Source organism: Eleutherodactylus coqui, chromosome 6, assembly GCF_035609145.1.
Source record: "Eleutherodactylus coqui strain aEleCoq1 chromosome 6, aEleCoq1.hap1, whole genome shotgun sequence".
NCBI lineage: Eukaryota > Metazoa > Chordata > Amphibia > Anura > Eleutherodactylidae > Eleutherodactylus > Eleutherodactylus coqui.
The window spans coordinates 85,242,762-85,268,324 of NC_089842.1; the positions used below are offsets into that span (position 1 = coordinate 85,242,762).

At 44.7% G+C, this 25,563-nt stretch overlaps 1 protein-coding gene across 1 annotated transcript; it reads left to right on the forward strand.

Moving 5' to 3' along the window:
- Positions 1-1,199: 1,199 nt before the first annotated feature.
- LOC136632301 (phospholipase A2 inhibitor and Ly6/PLAUR domain-containing protein-like) lies at positions 1,200-21,043 on the forward strand. Its single transcript, XM_066607083.1, has 5 exons — positions 1,200-1,354; positions 3,379-3,498; positions 17,932-18,078; positions 18,303-18,449; positions 20,274-21,043. Exons 1-5 carry the CDS (start codon positions 1,300-1,302, stop codon positions 20,426-20,428), a joined length of 624 nt encoding a protein of 207 aa, XP_066463180.1. The 5' UTR covers positions 1,200-1,299; the 3' UTR covers positions 20,429-21,043.
- The last annotated feature ends 4,520 nt before the right edge of the window (positions 21,044-25,563 follow it).

Consider the following 25,563-nt stretch of genomic DNA (forward strand, 5'->3'; position numbering starts at 1 on the left):
ACACTCAGGAAGTGCATGTGCTGGCTTCACTCCAATAGTAATAGTGGCCACAGTAGAAATTGACCCCATAGTAGTCCTAGGGATGCTGCTCAGCCAGAGGCAAAAAGAACCCCCCCCCCCCTATTGGCCTTTGTACAGGCACCATCCCTACAGGCTTTACGATCGCCCCGCCTGCAACTCTGGTCCGGAACCACTGCTGAGAGTGTGACCGCTGACCCCTCACTTTGGCGCAGAGGTCAGCGGTCATAGACTTAGACTGCACCACCAGCCGGGAGCTGCAGGCAGGGTGAATAGAATTAATTTAATGTTATCCAGGAAGTGCCTGCCGGGGTACATTGGGGTTGGAGCGGAAGCACTGCTCTAACCCATGCAGTGGCCAGCGTTCATAATTTCAAGCTCATGTCTCGTTAAAATCAATGAGACCCCAGCATGCAGCTAAAAGCTCAGCTCCCATTGAGTGCTGCGCCTGAAATTATGAGTGTCGGCCTCTACACAGTGCTTCCGGCAGACCTCAATGTACCGTGGTGGGGGCTGCCAGCATAACACCTGGTTGAGGTTTAACGCATAGCTGGCAAGCCACATAAAGTAAATCATGTCCCGATATCGTGCTTGCCAACATGTGATGTCCCCGCGGATGCGAGACGTTTTTATATCAAAACCGCATTGCATCAGTTCGGGGAAGTTGCGATGGCAGAGCACCTCTTATTGTTTTAAACGTAGAGACCTTGCATCTAACTCACGTGCACCTAGCATTTGATGCTACCATCAACTCTATTGAAAACAGGTGATGCGATGTGAAAGCCCGCCCAAAGATAGGATGTGCCGCAATTTTTTTCCCATGTGTATGACCCCATTAAAAAGAATGGGGTACATTTTTGTGCATCTTGCAACGCCGAAATCTCCCGTGAGAATCTCGCCTGTATGAAGCCAGCCTATGGGTTCATGAACATAGCCAGATTAGAGGAAGAGAGAGAGCTAGCACCAAGCATACATAAGCAGTCCCCGCTGTGCTTGGACCCTGTTGCCCCCATAGTTGCAGGTTGCAGAGGTCCAACATCTACCAGACATAATCTATATGAAGCTAGAGCACTTTCACAGGTCGATGATATCATCATCCGAATCTCTGGGTGGCTGTGCCTTCTCTGTACGGCAGACACCCTTCTAATTGATGGTTGTGCAATATTAGTGACTTAACTAACCTACTTCTTTGCACTTTCTGAGGATATAAGAACATATACAGTCAGCAGCTTTAACACAGAAACCGCTGGTTAGAAATTAGAGGATCTGAGGCCACTCGCCATGAAGACGCTTCCTATAATACTCATCAGCTACAGTGTGACCTTTCTCCCCACAGGTGAGAACTCGCTCTTATGCCTGAGGGCATTGTGATACTGCAGGTTCTGTACCTTGTAATTTAGTTGTTTATGAGGTGTTTTACAGTATAGCTGCTTTAAGCAGATGCTGGATTCTTCCACGAAATTGCCAAAATATTGCACTGTCGTAGACAATATTAAAATAAATTACTAATATATATCACATTATTTTCACATCTCGTAATGCTTCTCGGTTTCGTCTTGTGAGATTCTATCAACTTCCAGTTTAGTAATAGTCATGAAATTGATAGTCCTGTATGTGTTTCTATCATATACCTGATTAAAGGAATCTTAGGCTCTATTCACATCTGCAGCGAAGGCTTTATTTTTGGGTCTCCATCCTAGATTCATCCAAGAATTCTGGGCGAAATAACACAGCATGCTGCGCTATTTCATTCAGGAAAGTACCAGAGGGCAGGTGGAAGTCAGGTGGACTCCGTTATAGTCAATGGCGTTCATCTAGCGCTGTTCAGTTCTGGCGTTGCACGTTTTCAACTTCCAGTTTTTCTGTTCCTATGCTGGAACAAAAGAACGGAAAACGTAGCACAGATGTGAACATAGCTTTACTATAGTTTACATCAATGAGATCTTCTGTTATCTGTTGGCACTGTTCTTTCTATAACTGTTGGACTAAACCATGGTGTGAACGCCCAAAGTGTTGGGGTTCCAGCTATGGGTTCTGCCTGAATCGCCACCAATGGGATTCAGATGGACCCTGGAGTGAAACTATAGACTTTAATAACTGGATACCAATAAGGTCTTAGTTTGATCAGGTTTCTGTTTGTGGCATTTGTGTTTGAACAACATTGTATATTCAACTATGCTGTTCTGTTGGTCACAAATACAAAAAACGAGTGGAAACTTAGTGAAACACAGATCCTATTGGTCTCCATTTGTCTAATTAAAGTCTATGGTCCAGTTCAGGATTCTGTTTGAAGCTTTTTTTCCGGACTTCAGATGGAACCCCAGGACATAGACTGAACCAATTCCTTCACACACAGATTTCTTTTGGCTTGTAAAAAGAAAAATAATCATGTTTTTCATGCATTCTTTTTATAAGGCTGGGTTCATACGGGGCGGATTTGCCGCGGAAATTCGGTGCGGAATTTCGCCGCAGCGAAATCCCGGGATTAGCCAGCCATGTGGACGAGATTTCTCAGAAATCTCGTCCACACGGGACAGCAAATCCGCTGCGGCTAAGCCGGCAGAAGGCGCTGCTGCGGCGCGGATTTGCAGAACGCAGCATGTCTATTTTTTTTTTCCTGCTGCGGTCACATTCTCCTCTATGGGAGCGCCGGCCGCAGCGGAAGAGCGAGCAGCCGGGCCGCTTCAAAGCCGCTGCGGCTTTTTCCGCGGCAGTTCTTCCGGTGGAAATGTCGCGGTTTTTGCTGCGGCCAAACCGCGACATTTCCGTCGGGAATCCGCCCTGTGTGACCGTGGCCTAAGCCTTATTTTACTCACACATTTTTTATGCATTGAACTTTTTTTCTTGCATTTTTCCAGTCCTAAAGAGTCTGTGGGAAAAAAACATGCAAAAAGTCACACACAGAGTAGACTGCAACTTGAAACAACTACCAGTGAGTCAAACACATCGAAAGTGAAGAAAACCACACACTGCCTGTAGTGTATTTGATATTTCTATGTTGGCTTTAAGCCACAGTAACATCTGGCCACAGCGTTTTTAGCAAATAAAAAGTCAGGAAAACCCACAAAAATGTGTTTTTCCTAATATAAAAAAATGCCATCTGTAAATTCACTCGAAAAGGATTTTCCAATTTTATGTAAATGAAGATTATTCTTTGTAAATTAAACGCTACACCTTTCTACTATATACCCTGTGCATGAATTCTTCACCAGTTTCAAGAATTATGCTTGTTGTCAGTGAATGGAAACATGCTTACATCCAGAGGTTGAAAACTCGTCCCAGTCATGTTTAATTGACATAATAACGTCCATGTGGAATATATGTAATAATGATCAACCCTGTGTGAATTATGTATTTCAGTATACTCCATTATGTGTGAGAGGTGCTTCGATAAAAATGTAACTAGATGTACCAGCTCCAATGTCACATGTGGCTCCTCGGTGAAATTATGTTGCAGTAGCATAACCGCATTATCGCACAGTAAGTGGCCTTCCAATGGGGAACCTTCTAAAATAATAAAATGATTACAATTCCGTTGTATTAATGATGGGGGCTAATTGTGTTAACACTGCTATTGTGTAACTTAGTTAAAGTGACCCTGCAATTTTGGGACAGAATTCTGTTCATGGACAGGAGTGGGAGGTGGTGTACATTACCTGCAGTTATTTTTCACTTTCTCCCCTCCGATCCACTGGTTTTGGGTCCCCACAGTGCTTTCATAGTGTTAGACTATCCATGCACTATATTTGCTCTCTGATTGCCCAGAGCTGCTCATATGATCAGCACTGGCCAATCATATAACCATGTACAGTGTGCATTAGGTAGTTACAAAATTGCTGCAGTCATCTTGGACAGCCAAAAATGTGTCCAAGAACCAGCAGGATTGAAGGGAAGACTGAGAAGAACAACTACAGGTAATAGAGCTTCTCTCCCTCCAAACTCAAAACACCTTTTTGTTCAGAAACTAGAGGATTGCTTTAAAATATATAGAAAATGAAAGGTTAAAATTCCCATTTGGGATTTTTTTTTAAAAGTTAAATTATTTTTGTTTATTAATGTGAAAATTGAACACTAGAAAAATGGGCTTACAAACATGCATTTTTTTTAGAATAAATAAACTTTATTAAATATACCGTATTTAAAATAGTAACTAACAGGCTAGCAAAAGTCAGTGATTTAATTCACAGCTGTTAGTTCCAGTCGAAGTAAAGAAGAAAAATATAAAAGCTGCAACTCAGAGCAGGAGGTCCCATGGCGGATGGAGCTATGTGCACTCCTGTATACTGTCAGATCTGGGTCGACTGTGTCGGCCTGACTGAGCAGATGTGCGGCAGACGTCTCTGACAGCCATACAACGCAGGTTCCAGCATGTGTCGCTAGACGTCATTCAGAGATCCTTGTAGAGCCACTCATGTAAGCAACCAACGCAGATAAGTGTACTCATGTGGGCCTTTACCTCTATCTTTCTTTTATTCTCCCTTGTGCAGGCTGGCAGAGCATTGCTTTCTGCAAGTGGGGCTTGAATGCCCCGCCTCCAGAAAGCTAATGCTCTGATTGGCTAACTTAGTCTGGCGTTAGCCAATCACATCCATTTAATGCCAGCATGCACGAGGGAGCGACAGCCTACAGCAGCACCGCGGGAGGTGAGTATTGATTTTTTGGGGGGGGGGCACTGTATACCCGGCGTATAAGACGACCCACGACTGCAGAGCAGATTTTTCGGGGTTAAAAGGTCGTCTTATACGCCGGAAAATACGGTAATTCCCATCATGACCATAACTTGTATAATATATGAATAGCGTAATTTATTATGTTTGGTGTATTTCTGAAAAAAATAAATAAAACTGCAGCAGAATTGCTTTTTTAAGCATTTTTGTCAGAATAAAAAAAAAATTTAAAAGATAATGAAAAATACGGCACCTGCAGAAATGATAACAATGCCTCTATCTACCAATACAAATATCCTGAGTGGGAAATAAAACAGTTATGACCGTTGGATTGCAAGAAAAGAAATATAAAAATGTTCTTGGCCTCAAAGATGAATATTGACGCAGCCCTCAAGGAGTTAAATGTATTCTATTTCTCTAGAATGTGTCTATTAGAGATGAGCAAACCTACTCGGCCACGCCCCTTTTTCGCCCGAGCGACGCCATTTTCGAGTACTTCCGTACTCGGGTGAAAAGATTCGGGGGGCGCCGTGGGTGAGTGGGGGGTTGCAGCGGGGAGTGGGGGGGGGGGAGAGGGGGAGAGAGAGGGCTCCCTCCTTTTCCCTGCTGCTACCCCCCACTCCGCCATGCCTCCCCCCGCCCCCCGGCGCCCTCCGAATCTTTTCACCCGAGTACAGAAGTACTCGAAAATCGCGGTGCTCGATCGAGTAATTACTCGAAACGAGTATATTCACTCATCTCTAGTGTCTATCGTTCCTGTCTTCATGTTAGTGCTCACTCTGTATATCATCTCATAAATTATCACTATTTGGGGGAAATACATTTGCATATTCAGCTGTGTTCAGACAATTTATAATAAACCATAGGTGTCCGTCTTTGAACAACCAAAACCTTGGAATTTACAATATTGTGTAATTTTTGTTTACTTTGTTTGGAAAAGAGCACACTTCTAGTGATGTAGCCAGCAGGTGGCGCTGTTAGTGCAGTGTTATGGTGTACTGGCACATTGCCGGAAGAGAGAGTAGTTAGTTGTCTGCTGACATGACAGGGCCAGCTATGTGTATAGATATATTGTTTGTTTTATGTAATATATGTTTTGGTGTGATTGCTAATGGATATAATATTTAGGCTGGGTTCACACAGGGCAGATTTGCTGCGGTTTTGCCGCGGATCGCCGTTGCTTATCCGCACTGCGGCAAAACCACTGCGTTTGCAGTGCAATGCAGCACAAATGAGTTTTGCAAAAAAGCTGTTCTCACAGGGCGGATTTTTTCCGCACAGCCGCAGTGCGGAAATGCAACTGCGGCACGGTTTTCAAAGATGCAGCATGTCCATTCTTCTGTCTTTTCCGCAGCGCTTTATGTCCATAGACCTCTATGGACGCAGCAAAATCCGCGGCAAAAAGTAAAAAACGCTTGCCGATTTTTCCGCAAGAAAATCCGCAGGAAAATCCGCAAGCCCAAATTAACCTTTGAAGCGGTTTTGCCGCAGAAGCATTTCTTCTGCGGCAAAACCGCAACGAAAAGACCGCAGCAAATCCGCCCTGTGTGAACCCAGGCTTATAGTGTATTTACCACTAAAGTGTTCAAGCTGCAACTAGGCTCATGGATGCCATAAGTTGAGGGGTATTACTTGGGACCTTCTCTTCTATTAGACTAGGGGAAGATTTGCTGCAAACAATTCCTGTTCTGTAGGACTTGTTGTAACATGGCCACCCATTCATTTCAACAGAAGTTATGCACTACCCCATTTCCCCTGCAGGAGAAAAGTGCAGCATGCCCAGTGAAATCAGTTGATCACTGGCAGTTTCATCCGCCAGACACATAGCAATCCATTGAACACCAAGGGAGCTTCAGAGCTACAGTTGTCGTCTTTTTAAATATAATTCACTCCAGAATTCTCTTTCATATCAATAAACTTCTACCCGAAATTATATTAGCCATGGAGTGTCTTAATGAGATTTTAGGACATATGAATACCATGGGGGTATCGCTCAATCAGGACCCCCTTCTATGACCACAGAGGAGAGATCCTCTGACCTCGCCCAGAAAAGTGTTATCAAGCTGCACACAACTGAGCTGATTGCTGAGCTTTTATCCCCTCACCTATGACAGTACTTCCCGGGAAGACCTCCCATCGTTGGACAGGACACCTGATGAGATAAAAGCAGGAGGTTCCTCTCCACTCCTCCGTTCAGGTTTCCTGTCCAAAGATAGGACGTCCTGTGAAGGTCTCTTAACCTCCTTTTATCTTTAGAGATTCACCTTTGGGTTGCAGGTTCTCCGACACAATGGCAGGGTAGTGGGTTTCCCCAGTGGCATAAGATACTCCAGAGAGCAGCTGATAGTAGCAGAACTAGATATAACAGGACTTGTTTCCTTATTCAATCTCTGGCCCGAACATGCCACCTGCACCTCAGAAATATTGCTAAAATCAGGCCGTTCTTCACCACGGACACACTAAAGACACTGGTGGTTGCCCTCATCCACTTCCGACTCGACTACTGCAACTTGCTATTTATTGGCCTTCCCCCGCACCAGACTCTCCCCTTTCCAATCCATACTGATCGCGGCAGCTAGGCTCATTTTTCTATCCAGCCATTTCTCAGATGCCTCTGCACTATGCCAGTCACCGCATAACAAAATTTAAACTTCTCACCGACAAAGCTGTCCATGGCACAGTGCATCGCTTCACTCCTGTCAGTACACCACCCAGCCAACACACTCCGATCCACTAAAACACTCAGACTAAATACCCCTCTAATATGAACCTCACATGCTCGCCTACAGGACTTCACCAGAGCAGCACCCATCCTCTGGAACACTCTACCCCAAGGCATTTGGACAATTTCCGAGGCACTAAACTTCAGACGCACCTTAAAAATGCACCTCTTCAGGGAGGCATGCCAAATATCCTGACCTAGTCCCTCTGCCCCTCCCTATACTCCCCACACCTTCCAGCCTGCTTATTGCATACAACCTCTAACCCTGCACCTCCTTACCACCCCCACCCCGTTTGCTTCCTAATAACTGATTTCCATATGCAATTCCTGTACCACCTGTGTTCCCCCGTGCCTCTTTCATTATATCACATGAAATGGTTGTACTGTCTGTGTTCTCCCATGCCTGAAAGCGCTGCGGAATAAGTTGGCGCTATACAAATAAAGATTATTATTATTACGTGTTGGTTTCCCAACTGAAGCTTCCATGCAGATGACCCCCTGTGGCGGTTCTGTTTGAGTGGTCAGGAGTGCCATATGGACGGTCATTTCTAGCTGCCTTCTCTGTCACTTCTGGTGATGTCAGCAGACCTTAGGAGGTCAGAAGTGCTTTCTTTAGGGGCAGCAGTTAGCATTCACTGCCTGGAATTTTTTGCCAGCTGACCCCTTTTAAGCAGCAGTTCCTCTACAAACCAATATTTTTTCCTTCCCCTCGGACAACATCAGAGTATTGAGAATGTGCTGCATACACTGAAAAAGGAAAAAGTGACCCTCAACCATCTAGTCCAGTATTCCTAGTGGTGATGGGTGTGGGGATCCTCTTTCTTGATAAGACATTTAGTAATTGTAGTTTATATTTGTCTCTTCCTTAACCCCTTAGTGACCAAGCCTGTTTGCGCCTTAATGACCAGGCCAAATTTTGCAAATCTGACATGTGTCACTTTAACATGGAAAAACACCAGAAAGGTTTTGCATATCCAAGCGATTCTGACATTGTTTTTTCGCCACATGTTGTGCTTCATTTAGGCGGAAAAAATAGACCGATAGAAATTGTGTTTATTTATTAAAAGCGCCAAAATTGGGAAAATTTTGAAAAAATCGTCATTTTTTCACATTTCCAACTGCAATATCTTAAATATGTGCAAACATAATATAGAAATTTTTGCTAAGATTTATATTTCCACCCGTTTACTTTATTTTGGGCGCACATTGGAAAAACTTTCGTTTTTTTTTAACTATTTAGGAGACGTACAAATTTAACATTACTTTTTAGCATTTTGAGGAACACTTTGTTTTCCTATACCAAGCCGAGATTGGAAAGGCTCATGAGTGTCAGAATAATAGATACCCCCCCAAATGACCTCATTTTAAAAACTACACCCCTTAATGTATTCACTGAGGGGTGTCATGAGTATTTTGACCCCACAGTTTTTTTTCAGGAATTAATTCAATTTAGAGGAGAAAAAGTAAAATTTCATATTTTTGCAAATCTGTCATTTTAAAGACATAATTTTTTCCTATAGTTTACATGAAAATCAGGATTTACACCCCAAAATGGATACCCCTATTTCTGCCGTGTTCAGAAATATACCCATTGTGGCCCTATTGTTATATCTGAGTCCACAACGGGGCCCAAAATGAAAGGAGTAGTCAGTGTCTTTCAAAACAGAAATTTTGCTTGAAGTCCTTTTAGGCCCCATAGCACACATGTAGAGTTCTTGAGCGCCCAAAACCATAGAAAACCCCCACAAATGACCCCATTTTGAAAACTAGACCCCTTAAGGAATTTATCTAGGGGTGTACTGCATATTTTGACCCCACAGTTTTTGAATGAATTCAAACCAAGCAAAAGGAAAAAATTGTGATTTTCGTTTTTTCGGCAATTCTGTCATTTTAAAAACAGCTTTTTTTGTACAGCACACATATGAAGGAAGACTTGCACCCAAAAATGGATACCCCTGTTTGTCCCGTGTTCAGAGACATACCCATTGTGGCCCTAATCTTATGTCTGGATACACAACGGAGCCCAAAATGAAAGGAGCGACCGGTGGCTTTCGGAACACAAATTTTGCTTGAAGTCCTTTTAGGCCCCATTGCCCACTTGTAGAGTTCTTGAGCGCCCAAAACCATAGAGAACCCCCACAAATGACCCCATTTTGAAAACTAGACTCCTTAACGAATTTATCTAAGGGTGTACTGCGCATTTTGACCCCACAGTTTTTGAATAAATTCAAGCAAAGCAAAAGGAAAAAATTAGGATTTTTGTTTTTTTGGCAATTCTGTCATTTTAAAAACAGCTTTTTTTGTACAGCACACATATGAAGGAAGACTTACACCCCAAAATGGATACCCCTGTTTGTGCTGTTTTCAGAAATATACCCATTGTGGCCCTAATCTTATTTCCGCATGCACAACGGGGCCCAAAATAAAAGGAGTAATCGGTGGCTTTCAGAACATAGATTTTGCTTGAAGTCCTTTTAGGCCCCATTGCCCACTTGTAGAGTTCTTGAGCGCCCAAAACCATATAGAACCCCCACAAATGACCCCATTTTGAAAACTAGACCCCTTAACGAATTTATCTAGGGATGTACTGCATATTTTGACCCCACAGTTTTTGAATAAATTTAAGCAAAGCAAAAGGAAAAAAATAGGATTTTCATTTTTTGGGCTATTGTGTCAATTTAAAAACAGTTTTTTTTGTACAGCACACATATAAATGAAGGCTTTCACCCCAAAATGGATACCCCTGTTTGTCCCGTGTTCAGAAACATACCCATTGTGGCCCTAATAGACTTACAGGACCCATGGCTAGGCCTACAATGAAAGGAATACCCGTTGGATTTCAGGGTACAGCTGAATAAATTCCAGGCCCCATTGCCCACTTATAGAGCCATTGAGCGGCCAAAACTATAAAGAACCCCCTCAAATGACCCCATTTTGAAAACTAGACCCCTTAACGAATTCATCTAGGGGTGTACTGCGTATTTTGACCCCACAGTATTTGAATGAATCTAAGCAAAGCAGAAGGAAAAAGTTACGATTTTCAATTTTTTTGGCAATTTTTTCAATTTAAAAACAGTTTTTTTGTACAGTGCACATAGGAATGAAGACGTTCACCCCAAAATGGATACCCCCGTTTGTCCCGAGTTCAGAAACATACCCATTGTGGCCCTAATCTACTTACAGGACGCATGGCAAGGCCTATAAAGGACGGAACACCTGTTGGATTTTAGGGCACAACTGAATAAATTCCAGGCCCCATTGCTTATTTGTACAGAATAAAGATTGACTCCCTAAAAATCCCCCCCCTCCCCCTCAGCGCCCTTTTTGGCGTTCGCAAATCTTAGATAAAAGTAAAAATGTGAACTGTGTAGTATTTCCGAAGACAGGGGTAATTACGGAGGCTGGTTGAATGGGCCCATGGGGCAATAAAACCGGGTATCCCCCCCCTCCTCTCATGCTTTTTGGGGGTATTTCATGACCTCAGTGGCGGGTATGGGGTGTAAAAAGTGGCGTTCCGTGAGTCTCCGTAAGCTTGATGAGGTGCGGCGGTCTCACACAGAAGGCGCTCAACAAGGTGCTCCTGGAACTGCAGGAAAGCGAGCGTTCCCGGGGCTTCTTGTAAAATACGTATCACAGGTAGCGGTCTGAATAACGCCGGGCTCACGCGGGTGCAGGCGGAATCCGCTTGCGGAGGCCCACAGCGGATCCCATCTGTGAGCCCGGCTGTGACCCTGCGTACGGCTGCGTAATGTACTGCGCATAACTGCCTACTCACACAGGCGGTCATGCACAGTACACCTTTGTTTGTATTTCCCGCACCATCGCTTAGCGATGACGCGGGTACCCGCAGCCCGTATACAATGTAGTTGCGTATGGGCTGCGGGTATATCCACGACCATGGAGCACAATGGGCTCTATGTTGCCGATATCCGCAGTAAAATAGAACCTGCTGCGTTCTCTTTTCTGCGAGTGGATAACACAATTCTGACCCGCTAATGTGAGCGGAATTGTGTAATCCAATGCGATTGATCTGCGTATTACCGCGGATCAGACGCATGCGGAATCCGTCATTCCTATCCGGTCATGTGAGACCGGCCTAAGGTAGATCGCTACCTTTTTATCACGTGACCGGGGACCGCTCAACGAGGCCCCTGGTCACTGCTCCAGGCTCTCTGTGACCGTTGGTCGCTGGGAGCAAGGAGATTTTAAATTTCCTGGGCTCCCTGACTCCTGCGCATGTGTCCGGCTTTTTGCCGGCAATCGCATGTGCAGAATCCTGGAAGGTCCACGGAGGAAGATCGCGTCGGGATTCAAATACGGAGGCCTCCGGTAAAAAGATTCATCTCCTCTCACCGATCGCATCAGTGAGGGGAGATGAAACTTCAAATTTTTTTTTTAACTTTTACGTGATCGCCATTATTGGATAATGGCGAACACGTGACCAGGAACCGCTCACCGCGGACCCCCATTAAATCTCCATGCTCTTGGCTACGTTTTGTAGCCAGGAGCAGGGAGAATTTAAATTATCCTGGCAATCCACAGCTTTTGCGCATGCGCCCGCCATTTTGGCGACGGGCGCGTGTGCAGAAGCTGTGGTAAGGTCCGCGGATAAATCTGGGGGCCTTAGGTACGTACTTTCATCCTCCCTCACGGATATGATCCATGAGGGGAGATGAAACGTACGCTTTTTAAACTTTTAAAAACTTTTTTTTACTTTTTTTTTTTTTTACTTTTTTACACTTTTTTCTCACTTTACATGATCACTGTCATCCATTGGATGACAGTGATCATGTCCCCGGTATAATCTCTCTGCTCCCAGCTACACATGGCAGCCAGAAGCAGAGGGATTTTAAATTTCCCGGGGCTCGAGCCCGTCTGTTCACGCGCCCGATGTCAATCATCGGGCGCGCATGCGCAGACGGGGATTCGGGTCCCGGGACATCGGGACACCGCTGAGGACTGGGGGTGAGTATTTTCACCTCCCCTCATGGATCCGATCCATGAGGGGAGGTGAAACTGACTTTTTTTAAACTTTTTTTTAACTTTTTCGCGATCGCCGCTAACCATTGGATAACGGCGATCGCGGTACCGGGGACCGCTCACCGCAGTCCCCGCTGACATCTCCTGCCTCCCGGCTACCTACAGGAGCCGGGAGCCAGGAGATTTTAAATCTCCCGCGCCGCCGGGCCTTCTGCGCATGCGGCTGACGTAATGCCGCCTGGCGCGCATGCGCAGAAGACCGGCTTCGGGCCCCGGAGCGGCAGGAGAGCGGGGAGCAGCGTGCCAGACCTGGGTGAGTAATTTCAGCTGCTCCGATGGATCCGATCCATCAGAGCAGCTGAATCTTTAACTTTTATGTACGTTTATTTACTTTTTTTGCGATCGGCGCTATCCATTGCATAGCGCCGATCGCAATGCCGGGGGGGGCTCCGAACAGCCCGGGATGACAGCTCCATGCTGTCAGCTACCTGCGGACACCGACAGCATGGAGCTGTCACGTCCACAGCCCGAGGGGCACTATTCTCTGCAGGAAGCATGTTTTTACGTCCTCAGAGAATAGAGCCCACTTCGGGAGGACGTAAAAACACTATGGGCTGGTCGTTAAGGGGTTAAAATAGGGCTCTAAAGGGACTGCAAAGACTAAGGGGAAAGAATGCGCAGTATGCAAGGAAGTTATCCTCCTCTTTCCCAAAGCCCTTATGTTCCTCCTATAAAGATAATATTGTTATGGAAGAAATACTTAATCGTCTTAATACATAAGACAAATTGTTAGAAAAGAGGTCAGAAGTTCAAAAATATTAAAAAGAATTATGAAGGTCTCAGCACTTCTTTGGGACATATAGGGTAGTCTGACGTTTCTTCTGAGAAAAGGGACACGTGGAGGATGGAGTGCTTTTTTTCCCTCTTCCTCGGAGGATGATATGTTGGGAGGCAAATGTATGTTTCCCAAGGAGGATACTGATAAACCCGTTAAAACTATCAGGGTCACAATGCTTGGGGAACAGATAAAAAAAAGGAGACCAGTGCAGGATTCTATTTTTGAGGGATTAGTCTCAAGACGTCAGAGAACCTTCCGGATCCATAAAAATATTAAGAGCACCTTAAAAGAGAATGGAAAAATTCTGACAAAGAAATTCTTTATTCCTTGCATTGTAAAAAGAAAATACTCTATTTAGGCGGATGGATCTAAAGACTAGGACAGAGCCCCAAAGTTTGACACATCTATTGCAAACATGCTAAGAAAAAATATCTTACCCATTGAAGATCTAGGCTGTCTTCCTGATCCTATAGATCATAAGGCCGCTATTTTTCTAAAAATAAAAATCCTAGGAGGCTGTTACTTCTTTCTTCAGGTTTAGTATATCTGCCAAGATAGAGATCTGCTTAAATGACAAGACACCTAGGGACCATATTTTAAATTCTCTTCCAAACCTTTATAAAACCAAGGTACAGATTTTCAGGTGAGTGCCTCTATTGGCTTCGCCACCCTGGTGGATGTTGCTCTTGCAAATTCTGCCAGGAGGGCTTTATGGGTAAAGCCCTGGAAAACAGATGTATCTTCAAAGGGCAAGCTTGGCACTAGAAATATAATCCCTTAAAAAGGTTTTCTTGTCACAGAACAAGTGAACAATCATTGCCTTGTGAAAATGGGCACATCAACAGATTTCTTCAATGGGATATCCTTCAAGTTTGGGATGGAACAAGAGTCTCCCTGAACAGTACTTTTTCCCTATTCTACAAAACCCGGATTTTCCTGAGGTGGTTGATGGATCTTTCAAATCCACAAAGGGAGATCCAATGGATTGTCTCCGCTTTAAGATGCATTACAAAAGATACCAGTTCTCGGGGGTGTCAGAGCTCAAACTCATGACCTCTCTCAGCTAGGCTATCAGGACTTGGACAGTTCCATTGCTAAAACCAAGCCTTGTTCTGTATTTCTTAGCTTCATAGTTCCTGCCTCCTGGTTCTGACCTCGCCTTTGTTCCTGATTGCACTTCCTTTTTTTAGCCTAGCCCTGCCACTCCTTCAGTGGGGAATTATTGAGCTCCCAGCCTGTAATCAGCCCCGCTGCTACCTGCTACGATTCCTGCCTCATCCTCTGTACTGCAGCTGAGACCACCTGCTAATGACCCGGCTTTCACTTGACTACAATTCCTGCCTCATCCTCTGTACTGCAGCTGAGACCACCTGCTAATGACCCGGCTTCCACTTGACTACGATTCCTGCCTCATCCTCTGTACTGCAACTGAGACCACCTGCTAATGACCCGGCTTCCACTTGACTATGATTCCTGCCTCATCCTCTGTACTGCAACTGAGACCACCTGCTAACGACCCGGCTTCCACTTGACTACGATTCCTGCCTCATCCTCTGTACTGCAACTGAGACCAACTGCTGATGACCCGGCTTCCACTTGACTATGATTCCTGCCTCATCCTCTGTACTGCAACTGAGACCACCTGCTAACGACCCGGCTTCCACTTGACTATGATTCCTGCCTCATCCTCTGTACTGCAACTGAGAATACCTGCTAACGACCCGGCATCCACTTGACTACGATTCTTGCCTCATCCTCTGTACTGCAACTGAGACCACCTGCTAATAACTAGGCTTCCACTTGACAACTCTCCAGTCTGGCTTGGCTACTACACTTGGGCTCCAATCCAGCGCTGGTAAGACATTACATGTTGACATTCACGTTTTGGCTTCCTCCGAGGTTCATGGAACAATGAGAAAAGATTAATGTCTTTCAACTACAAGAAATTTCTAGCAGTTCATCAGGTCCTCCTCCTTTTGAGTTCCACAGATATTAAGAACCAACATCAAAATGTACTCAGACAATACAACTATGGTATCTTAGCTAAACAAGTTGGGACCAGATCAGAAACTCTTATGACCCTAGCAAATCAATTTTTTTAATCTAGCAGATAAGGCAGGAAAAGTGGGTTCTAAACCCAGACATTATTGTCTTAACAGATAAATGGGTTTGTATATCTGTAGACCTTTTTGCAACCAGATTTATTTCACTGAACCCCAAAAGCAAGCCTACAGTGGTGGATGCATTACCTAATCGTAGAGTAGAGAGAAAGCTTACACCCCCCCCCCCCCCCCTTTACCTAATCCCCACGGTAATAAAATACTGAAGGAGGACAAGGCCTCAGTAATATTGGTAGCCCCATTCTAGCCAGAAAGGTCATCCTTGGATTCTCCTGGATAGGAGGGATCTTCTACTTCAAGAAGCAGTAAAACATCCACACAGTCTAAAATTATATTTAACACCTTGAAAGCTGAGAGGTTAATCCTTTCTTGAAGGTGACTATCAGACATTACCATGTTAGCCAGCAGGATTAAGTACACTAAAAGTCCAAATTTTAGCTTGAAGTTTGTTTTTTCATTTTAAAAAATGTACATACAATCTCTGGATTTGAAGATTTATTACTGTGCTTCATAGACAGAAGTCAAGGGAAAGACCTACTCTCTCTCATTGGGCTCTTAATCCAGTATTTAAAGCCTTAAAGGGGTTGTCCCGCGCCGAAACAGGTTTTTTTTTTTTTTCAATAGCCCCCCCCGTTCGGCGCGAGACAAACCCGATGCATGTGTTAAAAAAAAAAAACGGATAGTACTCACCCGAATCCCCGCGCTGCGGCGACTTCTTCCTTACCTTGCGAAGATGGCCGCCGGGATCTTCACCCACGGTGGACCGCAGGTCTTCTCCCATGGTGCACCGTGGGCTCTGTGCGTTCCATTGCCTATTCCAGCCTCCTGATTGGCTGGAATCGGCACAAGTGACGGGGCGGAGCTACGAGGAGCAGCTCTCCGGCACGAGCGGCCCCATTCAGAAGGGAGAAGACCGGACTGCGCAAGCGCGTCTAATCGGGCGATTAGACACTGAAATTAGACGGCTCCATGGAGACGAGGACGCCAGCAACGGAACAGGTAAGTGAATAACTTCTGTATGGCTCATATTTAATGCACGATGTATATTACAAAGTGCATTAATATGGCCATACAGAAGTGCTGAACCCCACTTGCTTTCGCGGGACAACCCCTTTAACTAGACCCGCATTACAGACAATCTCTTCAGCTTCTTTAAAACATATTTCCTTAAAGTTAATTTTTCTTCTGGCTATTACAACAGGCCGCAGAGTAGGCAAGTTGGAGGCCTTCTCAGTGTTTTCCCCCCTCATACAACCATCTAAGAAGAGTCCTCTTTAAAAGCTGTCTCAGACTTCCACAAGAACACACAAATTACTCTTCTTTTCTTTTGTGATGATCCTAAAAACTCAAAAGAAGAGGCCTTCCATTGCCTAGATGTAAGGAAATGTCTGTGTGATTATCTAGACATAGAGTTACTAGGTGGATTAAGGTAAGGTAAAGTCCCCTGGTGCAAGCACCGAGTCATGACTGACTCCTCAGGCAACGTCACAACGTGAAGTTTTCTCGGCAGACTGTTTTTTGCGGTGTGGCTTGCCATTGCCTTCCCAAGTCATCTTTTTACCGACTAGCAAGCTGGGTACTCATTTTACCAGCCTCGAAAGGATGGACCACACAGGAATTGAACCTGCAACCTTCAGGTCGTGAGTGAGACTGCATTTCTGCTGCCCTAACACTCTGCACTCTGGGTTAAATAAGCTATTAATTTAGCCTATACCAGTCAATCCTTCTCTCCACCAAAATAATAGGGCTTAATTTACTAGGGCAAATTTTACTTCACAGGCAGAAGAGGCTGAAGTGTGTCTGGAACAAATCTATAATCCTGTTACTTGGAACTCTCCTAACATCTTTCTAAAATGTTAAAGACGTCACTTATAGCCTCAGTCGGAACTGACTTTTGGACGTAAAGTTCTACAAGTGGTAGTCCCACCATAATTGCAATTCTGTTTTAAATCTTCAGCACTGCTGTCATGGGTGAGAGGGGGTAAAAGAGTATTAATTCCTACTGGTAATCTGGTTTTCACAATCCCATGACAGCACCCCCGAGGGTGGGGGGTAAACACACACAGTCATTAAATAAAAGTGATCAAATATGTGTATGAATCCCTAATTAGTACTAACAAAAAAACATACCTTGTTCCTCAACACAACATTAAAAAAGCATTCAGTTATCTTTGGTGTTCCCATTGAAGTGAATGAAGCAGAGGTGCGCATTTGCATCCTTAGCTGCCCACACTTCATGACACACCAGTGCTCATTGTCAGGATCGGTGTGGGTCCCAGCAGACAGACCCCCAATGACCAGCAAGGTATCACCTATCCTGTGGATAGGGTACAATCTGCTCTGGTAGGACTACTTCTTTAAAATCTTAAAGAGGTTATTTTAAGATGTGACAATCCTTCTATCAGATTGGTATAGATTTTGTATTCCGACTATGATGCACCTTTGAACCAAATTGTATGTACCGGTAATTTCAGAAACTAAGTGAAGCTTTGATTTTGCATGGTATTGGAAGGTCTATAATAATGATGCATTAAATTACTACGCTGATATCTGATTCTAACATTGTTTTATGTATCGTTTCCTTAGAAAAACTAAAAATAGAGATGCCTCAAAAATTCTGTGGCATTCCTGGGATTCAGAACATATCCTATTCGATTACCTTAAACCAAACTCATATAGCATCGGAGGCTCTGTGCTGCGAATCGGACGTATGCAATAAGGCTATTCCACAGAGTGAGTATTGTATGAGGAAACGTTCACTCATGTCCTCTCCCATTACTCTTGGCAACCAATAAAATTATAAGGGATTGTGATAAGATTAAAAGATTACTATTCAAATTCATGAACCCCTTAGATTAAATAGACGTATAATAGAATAGCTATACCCCTACCCTACATATACTGTATATAATTAGTTTGGGCTATAACTCGCACACTAATCACGTCTTATCTTACAGCGCCTCCAAGGAACTTGACGAAGAATGAAATGAAATGTCCTTACTGCATTAAACAAGGACTGGGTGGTTGCGAACCAATGAATCAAACATTGTGTACTGGTCTAGAAGTCATGTGCGTCCACTTTTCAGGATACTTGGGCTTTGGAGGTAAAGTTAATCTGTCTGAATATTTTCAGGCTTTTTTTGCTTCATTTATATATACAGGACCTATTTCAAAATTTTGCTGGCTATCTATAAAGCAAACCAAAATTGTTTGACTCCTTCCTTTTGTCAGAGATGAGACCTAACCGCTAAACGAACACTGACTTACATACGTTTCTCATTCTATGTACTTGTAGCAGCTTGCAGCACCCCCCGGTGGTGGGTGTTGGCTCCACCCACTGATGTCACCATAAACATGTCAATGGCTTGACCCAATCAACATCAGGAGGCGTATCTTATTTTTCCGTGACCGGAGCTTTGCTCCACCCACTTACGGCATTGTTTCCACTTCACTCATCCTGACCAGTGTCTTTCTTCCCGGAGGCCGGTGGCTGCACTATGCTGCAACTATCACTGTAAGGCCACTCTCACACATGCGCTTATAAAAACACTGCATTTTTTAACACTGTGTTTACTGCGTTTTCAGCAGATTTATAAATGCAGCAAAGCAAGCTGATAATGTCGGAACTGAAAAAACGCAGTCAAAAACACAGTAAAAAGACCAGCTTTCCGTGTCCCCCAGTAGCTTGGTCTGAGTGAGGCTCTCTTGGGGACTGGCCACCTAGTTGGCCGAAACGCGTAGTGAAAGATGTGGAGCCTCACCATCAGAGGTTTTTGGACTCTGTACATCTTGTATGAACTTTTTTATATATGACCAGTACCTATGAAATAAATGAAGATTTGAGGAAAATCTGTATCTGACACTAATCGGAAGCATTTGGAAGCAAACTTGGATATCAGGGGAAGGAGGTTTATTTCCCGGAGCAATTCATTCACACAGGGATACCTCCTTACCCTATAGAAGTGAGCACCCGTATTTTTTGATTTTCTCCACTCAAGGAGCACATATACTTTCACATTCTACTCCATTTACAGTGGTGTCATGAACGATGAAACTTAACTGCTAGTAGAACCGGGTTGTCTTCAATGACAAATCCAGGTTTAGTTTGCGTGCGGACGACAATTGTATTAATGTCTGGAGACCTAGGGGTGAGCGTGTCATTCCTGCCTATGCTGTAGAGGTCTAGGGGCCTTCACATGTGACAGTTGGTCACCCCTAGTGGTATGATGGACAATGACTGCTCAGCGATGTGTTCAGGACATCCTGCAGCCACATGTGTTCTCTCATGGCAGCTTCCAAGAAGCATTTTCCAGCAAGATAATGCTCGGCTATACACAGCAAGGGTGCCAAAGGAATGCCTCGACAACATTGCCACACTTCTGTGGCTTGCCTGGTCGCCAGATTTGTTGCCAATAAAACATGTATTGGGACCATCTGGGAAGCCAACTTTGACAGCCTACAAGTTTGCATGATCTAGATGCTCAGTTACAGCAAATGTGGACCGATATGCTGCAGGATACCATACAGAACCTGTATGCCTATATGCCCGCCTGTATCGCATCTTGCATCCAAGCTAGAGGTGGCCCAACAGGGTACTGGAGCCTCCATTCAAGAGGGCAGTTTTCCACAATAAATTATTTTTTTGCTCTGATATTGTAATCACTTACTTATATCAACATCACACACATAAAGTTTCAATAGATTCTGATAACTCCTTCTAAGTGCTTCATTTTTATTTAACAATGAGTGTATAATGAAGGCACTATGAGGCACTCAACTAATACATAAACAGTGGCAGTCTTGTCTATGGATTGTGTCCAATGCTTCAGCTCATCCTCATTTCCTTCAAGTATATCACAAAATGATTGTCTAGTCTATGTATATTGCGGAATCAAGTGAATTTCAATTTTATTGCAATTTTTTTCCAGGAACGCCAAAAGAAATGTCTTATCAAGGTTGTGCCACTCCAAGTGCGTGTCCGCAGTCAACACCAGATGCGAACAGTAACATGTGGACCAACTGTACTAAAGCCGTCCACCGCAGTAATAACGAGGGTTCTCACAGCATGCCTATTATCAATTAAAATATTTTATTGTACTTCTTTTTGTCTTATGTACTTAAAGGGCTTGTACAAATTAACAAAAAAAAATTGAACAACTGGCCATGCCTCAAAAAAAACAATACTCACCTCTCTTCTTACCCAGGAAAACTCTGTATTGGCTCCCACAGCAGTCCTGGTCTCTGCCGACAGCGAAAGTCAGGTGACTGCTGTAGCCAATCGGAGGTCACAACACCATTCAGAACTCCTGGCATCCTGGCACACAGGAAGTGAGCACAGATGTCAGGAGTTCTGAATGGTGTTGCTGCGGTCACTCACTACCTCACTACCACTGACAGCAAAGACCAGGAGTGCTGTGGGAGCTAGTGCGCTTCTTTTCTGAAGAAGAAGAGAGATGAGTATTGTTTCTTTTTGTATTTTGAGGCAAGGCCAGTTATTCAATTTTTTTTTAACTTGGACAACCCCTTTAAATCTTTTTTTTATATGAGCAGCACAATGGAATTAATGTCACTGTAAAAATAAATCATATACAGTATAATAACTAAACATTTCTGCCTATACCACAGTAACGGGGCATTCCCACGAATGTATATCGGCTCGGTTTTCACGCTGAGCCGATATACGTTGTCCTCGTGTGCAAGGGGGGGGGAGGATGGAAGAGCCAGGAGCAGGAACTGAGCTCCCGCCCCCTCTCTGCCTCCTCTCCACCCTTCTGCACTATTTGCAATGAAAGGAGGCGGGGCGGGGCTAGGTTCCGAAAATTGGCCCCCGTCCCGTATCTCCCCATTGCAATTAGTGCAGAGGGGCGGAGAGGAGGCAGAGAGAGGGCGGGAGCTCAGCTCCTGCTCCTGGCTCTTCCAGCTCCCCCCCCCCCCCCCCTGCAGATGAGCAGGACATATATCGGCTCGGCGTGAAAACCGAGCCGATATACGTTCGTGGGAATGCAGCCTAAAGCAACAGACTATTGTAAAATAACTAACAAAACTTGTTGTTTGTATAGTGCCAACTTATTCTGCAGCACTTTCAAGTAATTTATTTATTACCCCCACCAAGCTAGGTACTCATTTTACCGACTTCGGAAGAATAGAAGGCTGAGTCAACATTGAGCCAGCTACCTGAACCATGCTGGCATTGAACCCATAACCTTCAGGTCATGAGTGAGAGCTTGGGACTGCATTTCTGCTGCCATAGCACTCTGTGTGAAATCTAAGTGTAATTCAAAAATGGAGAAAGAAAGGGATTTTTGTGCTACATAAAGAGAATTGTTACAGTTAGCTCTCAGTGATTTTCTTGCAGTTGACATTATCATATTATATTAATTGTCAAACAAAATCAAGCACCTAGAAGGCGGGCATGGAGGCACAGAAGTTCTATGTGGTATCCTGCAGCATATCGGTCCATATTTGCTGTAAGTGAGCCTGTAGATCATGCATACTCGTAGGCTGTTGAAGCTGGCATCCCAGATGGTCCCATACATGTTCTATTGGTGATAAATAGAATCAAATAAGGATAGAGTTGCAAGGGACCTCTAGGGTCATCTGGTCCAACCCCCTGCTTAGTACAGAATTCAGTAATTCATCCCAGACAGATATTTGTCCAGCCTCTGTTTGAACACTTCCATTAAAGGAGAACTCACCACCTCCCGTGGTAACCTGTTCCACTCATTGATCACCCTCACTGTCAGAAAGTTGTTTCTAGTATCTAATCTGAGTCTCCTACCTTTCAGTTTCATCCCATTGCTCTCTTTCCTTGTGCAAATCTTGTGCTGGGCGGGTCACAGAAGTGGAGGCATTTCTGTGACCACCTTGTGTGTGTGCGGCCGAGCATTATCCTGCTGGAAAATATCTCTTGGAAGCCGCCATGAGAGGAACACATGTGGCTGCAGGATGTCCTGAACATATCACTGAGCGGTCATTGTCCCTCGAACCACTACTAGGGGTGACTGATTGTCGTATGCGATGCCCCCCTGACCATCACACCAGAGGGGGGGGGGGAGCAGTGTGCCACTCCACAGCAAGGGCAGGATTGAGGCGCTCAACCCGAGGTCTCTAGATGCAATCACAGCCATCATCAGTGCCCAAACTAAACCTGAATTCATCATTGAAGACAACGCGGTTCCATTCCATAGGATCCCAGTTTCGTTGTTCATGACGCAACTGCAAACAGAGATGTAACTATCCCAAGTTTTGCAGCAAAATAACATTTTATAGGGGCTTGTATTTTTTGTTTTTTTTCTTTACAAAGAGTGTATTCAAGGGCATTAGCAAGGGGAGGTAGGTATGACACTTGAACCCAGTGCAGTAAGGTAAAGATGTGGAGAGGAACACAAGGTAAGGCTGCCTGGAGATTCTGCTATCCTCTGCCTCTGCTTCATTTAGAAGCCCCCTAACACAGAACGATTATCATTCAGTTTCTTACTGGATCATGAGAAACTGAACGATAAGGCTGGGTTCACACAATGCGAAATTGCCGCGGAATTTGCGTGCAGACTTTTCACACGAAAATTCAGCTTGCAATCTTAATCCTGAGATTAAGCAGCAAAGTGGGCGAGTTTTGCAAAGATCTCATCCACATGCAGCCAAACTGCACAGAAGCTGACATACGGCGCTGAATTCAAATCCACGGCATGTCAATTGTATCGCTGTTTCCACTGCAGGCTCTGTCCTCTCTATGGAAAGAGATTCTCGCAGTGGTATAGAGGTGGACAAGACCCTTCAAACCCGTGCCCAACGGCACTCCCGCTGCAGCCGTCTGCCCAGCTCCTTCACAACCCCCCCAAAAAGCTCCCAGCACCCGGCCCCCAGGAACAGATGCCGCTGGAAGTGGCTCCAGCACTCCCGCTGTGGCCGTTCCTGCTGCTAGCCGCCCAGGTCCTCCAGCAAGCCGGGAAAGTTCCTGCCACACATGAGCACATGCTGCTGGTAGTGGCCGCGGGACTCCCACTGTGGCTGCTCCTACGAGGGACGTACCAAAAATCTCTCCAGCGGCCCTCACGAACAAATGCCACTGAAAGCGGCTCCAGTACCCCCGCTGTGGCCGATCCTGCTGGGGGTGTTCAAAAAATTTCTCCGGGTGCCAATCCCCAGCTGGGGGCGTTACCTGCCCACTCAGGCTGTCCAACCCCTGTCTTCACCCACACTGATGGTGGAGACATATTAGACTAATACCAATTGTCCTCTTATCGTTTGTCATTCAGTTTAGGCAGGACTAAAGGCCCATTTAGACACAATGATCACTCAAAAGCCATCTTTTGAGCAATAATCGTTGGGTCTAAACGTGCGGCCATCGTGCACTATTCGCTCATTGTTCACTTTCAGCAAGCTAACAATCATTTATGAGCCAGCTGAAAGCTCCGAGAACATGGCAGCTGTTGGCAATCCGGCTGTCTTCTGCATACCCCGCTCGGAGCTCTCAGCTCTGAGCTCCAAGAACAAAGCAGCTGTTTGCAGAAGACAGCACTTCCACTGTCCTCTGCATACAGCGGGAGCCTTCATTTACACACTAATAAGCTCCTAAAGGAATTGTCGGGCCACGCAGGGTGAAATCTTTTTCTAATAATAATGCTTCCCTTTCACTAAGCATTGTAAAATACATGGGTTCAAAAAGCCGGGCATATTACCTGTAATGTCTGTTTCTTACTTTGTAATCTGATGTTGAATGCAGCTTTTAAAAATGGCGTCGTTGTGTTGCCTTCCTACAATGTCCTGTGCTCTTGCCCCCATGTTTGCGCACTCCCAATGATAGCAGGACATGTAGACATGAAAAAGCAGGGTTTCCTGGCCCTGCCCATCTCTGTTGACCTGATCGACAATCTCTCCAGGCCTCTCCCCTTCAAAGTCTCTCTTCGCCCAGGCACCACCCCTTCTAAGTCCCTCTAGAGTACAGCATGTTCTCCTGCAGTGCAGTGTACTTAGAGGGGGTGAAAATCACTGAAGCAGGACGAACACCAGATGACCAATTCAATCTATTCACTGTAGGGTTCGAGAAAAAACTAAAATATAACTTTTAATAAATATCATATTAAAAGGGAACTTGAAACACAAGTTTCCGAAGGACACACAAAAAAAAACATAAACAGATCCTTCTCCAGTAGGTAATCCCAACAATGCTAGTGTAATGAGGGATACCGTATTTCATGAAGAGCAAAAAAACCTCATATTTAGTGAAAGTGCACACTACGGCTTTGACAATAGTCAGAGGCTATCTTGTAATGCATATAGTGTAACCACAGCCGTTTAATTAGAGGGTCAACGCGACTAGTATATTCAAAGTTTAGCCGGAAGCTTCCTTGGTCTAATGATGGAAAATTCCTTGATCTCGAGTGTGCCTGGGAAGTAAATGGCTTCACTTCTCTAGCACTTTTTCTTATAGAGACCAAACGGAAATTACTACTGGGATGAATCACACCCTGTCAGGAGAAAGTGCATGGGATGTAGATGAATCCCCGTATTGCGCACAATCTAACCAATGATCAAAAAGACTTTGGGTAGATTCCTTTCAAAGAAGAGGATGGTATCAGTGGACCATTACTAGCAGAAAACAGCCTAAGGCTGCAAAATAGAGGATAAAGACGTAGCTTTTTCAGTAAATTACGCGGTTCAACGCGTTTCTGCCGCAATCATTGCAGCGTCATCAGGAACCTATTTCTTAACACAACGTCAAATAGAATGGTAGAAATATCCTCACTAGCTAGACAGTAGCGCTAGCCAAACTGCAGCAACACTTGCTAGACCGTAGCGCTAGCCAAACTGCAGCAAAAGATAAAGGTAGGAGAGATAGATGATGCTATCACTAAGAAAGATTAAATATTCCCCCAGAGATTCCCCTTTAAAATAAAAAAGACCAGAGTGGTAGCAGCACCAGCCCTTGTGGTAGGCTGGCGGCTAATGACCCAGTGTGTGTCTCAAAGGGGTTTATATAGTGGAGTGGTACCTCCCCTAATCATGCCTTTGACCACTAGGGTTTAAACATGATGTAACTCCGCCCAAAATGGGCGTTCTGTATCCAGAGGAACTTTGCCTGTATGTATAACAAAGACAAAAAGGTGATAGAGAGCTTTTATACTGGGGTTGCGTTAAGCATCTATTCAATAAGTTATTTATTCCTTGCATATGGTGGCTAGACCAGTACCGATCTTTATTTAGGATGCAATCGGCTGT

Bases quoted from the DNA above. Each gene is read 5' to 3' on its own strand.
- LOC136632301 (XM_066607083.1), top strand. From the start codon at position 1,300: ATGAAGACGCTTCCTATAATACTCATCAGCTACAGTGTGACCTTTCTC. The intron at 3,499-17,931 runs GTAAGTGGCCTT...TCGTTTCCTTAG, and splicing joins CATAACCGCATTATCGCACA to AAAAACTAAAAATAGAGATG. The intron at 18,079-18,302 runs GTGAGTATTGTA...CTTATCTTACAG, and splicing joins CAATAAGGCTATTCCACAGA to CGCCTCCAAGGAACTTGACG.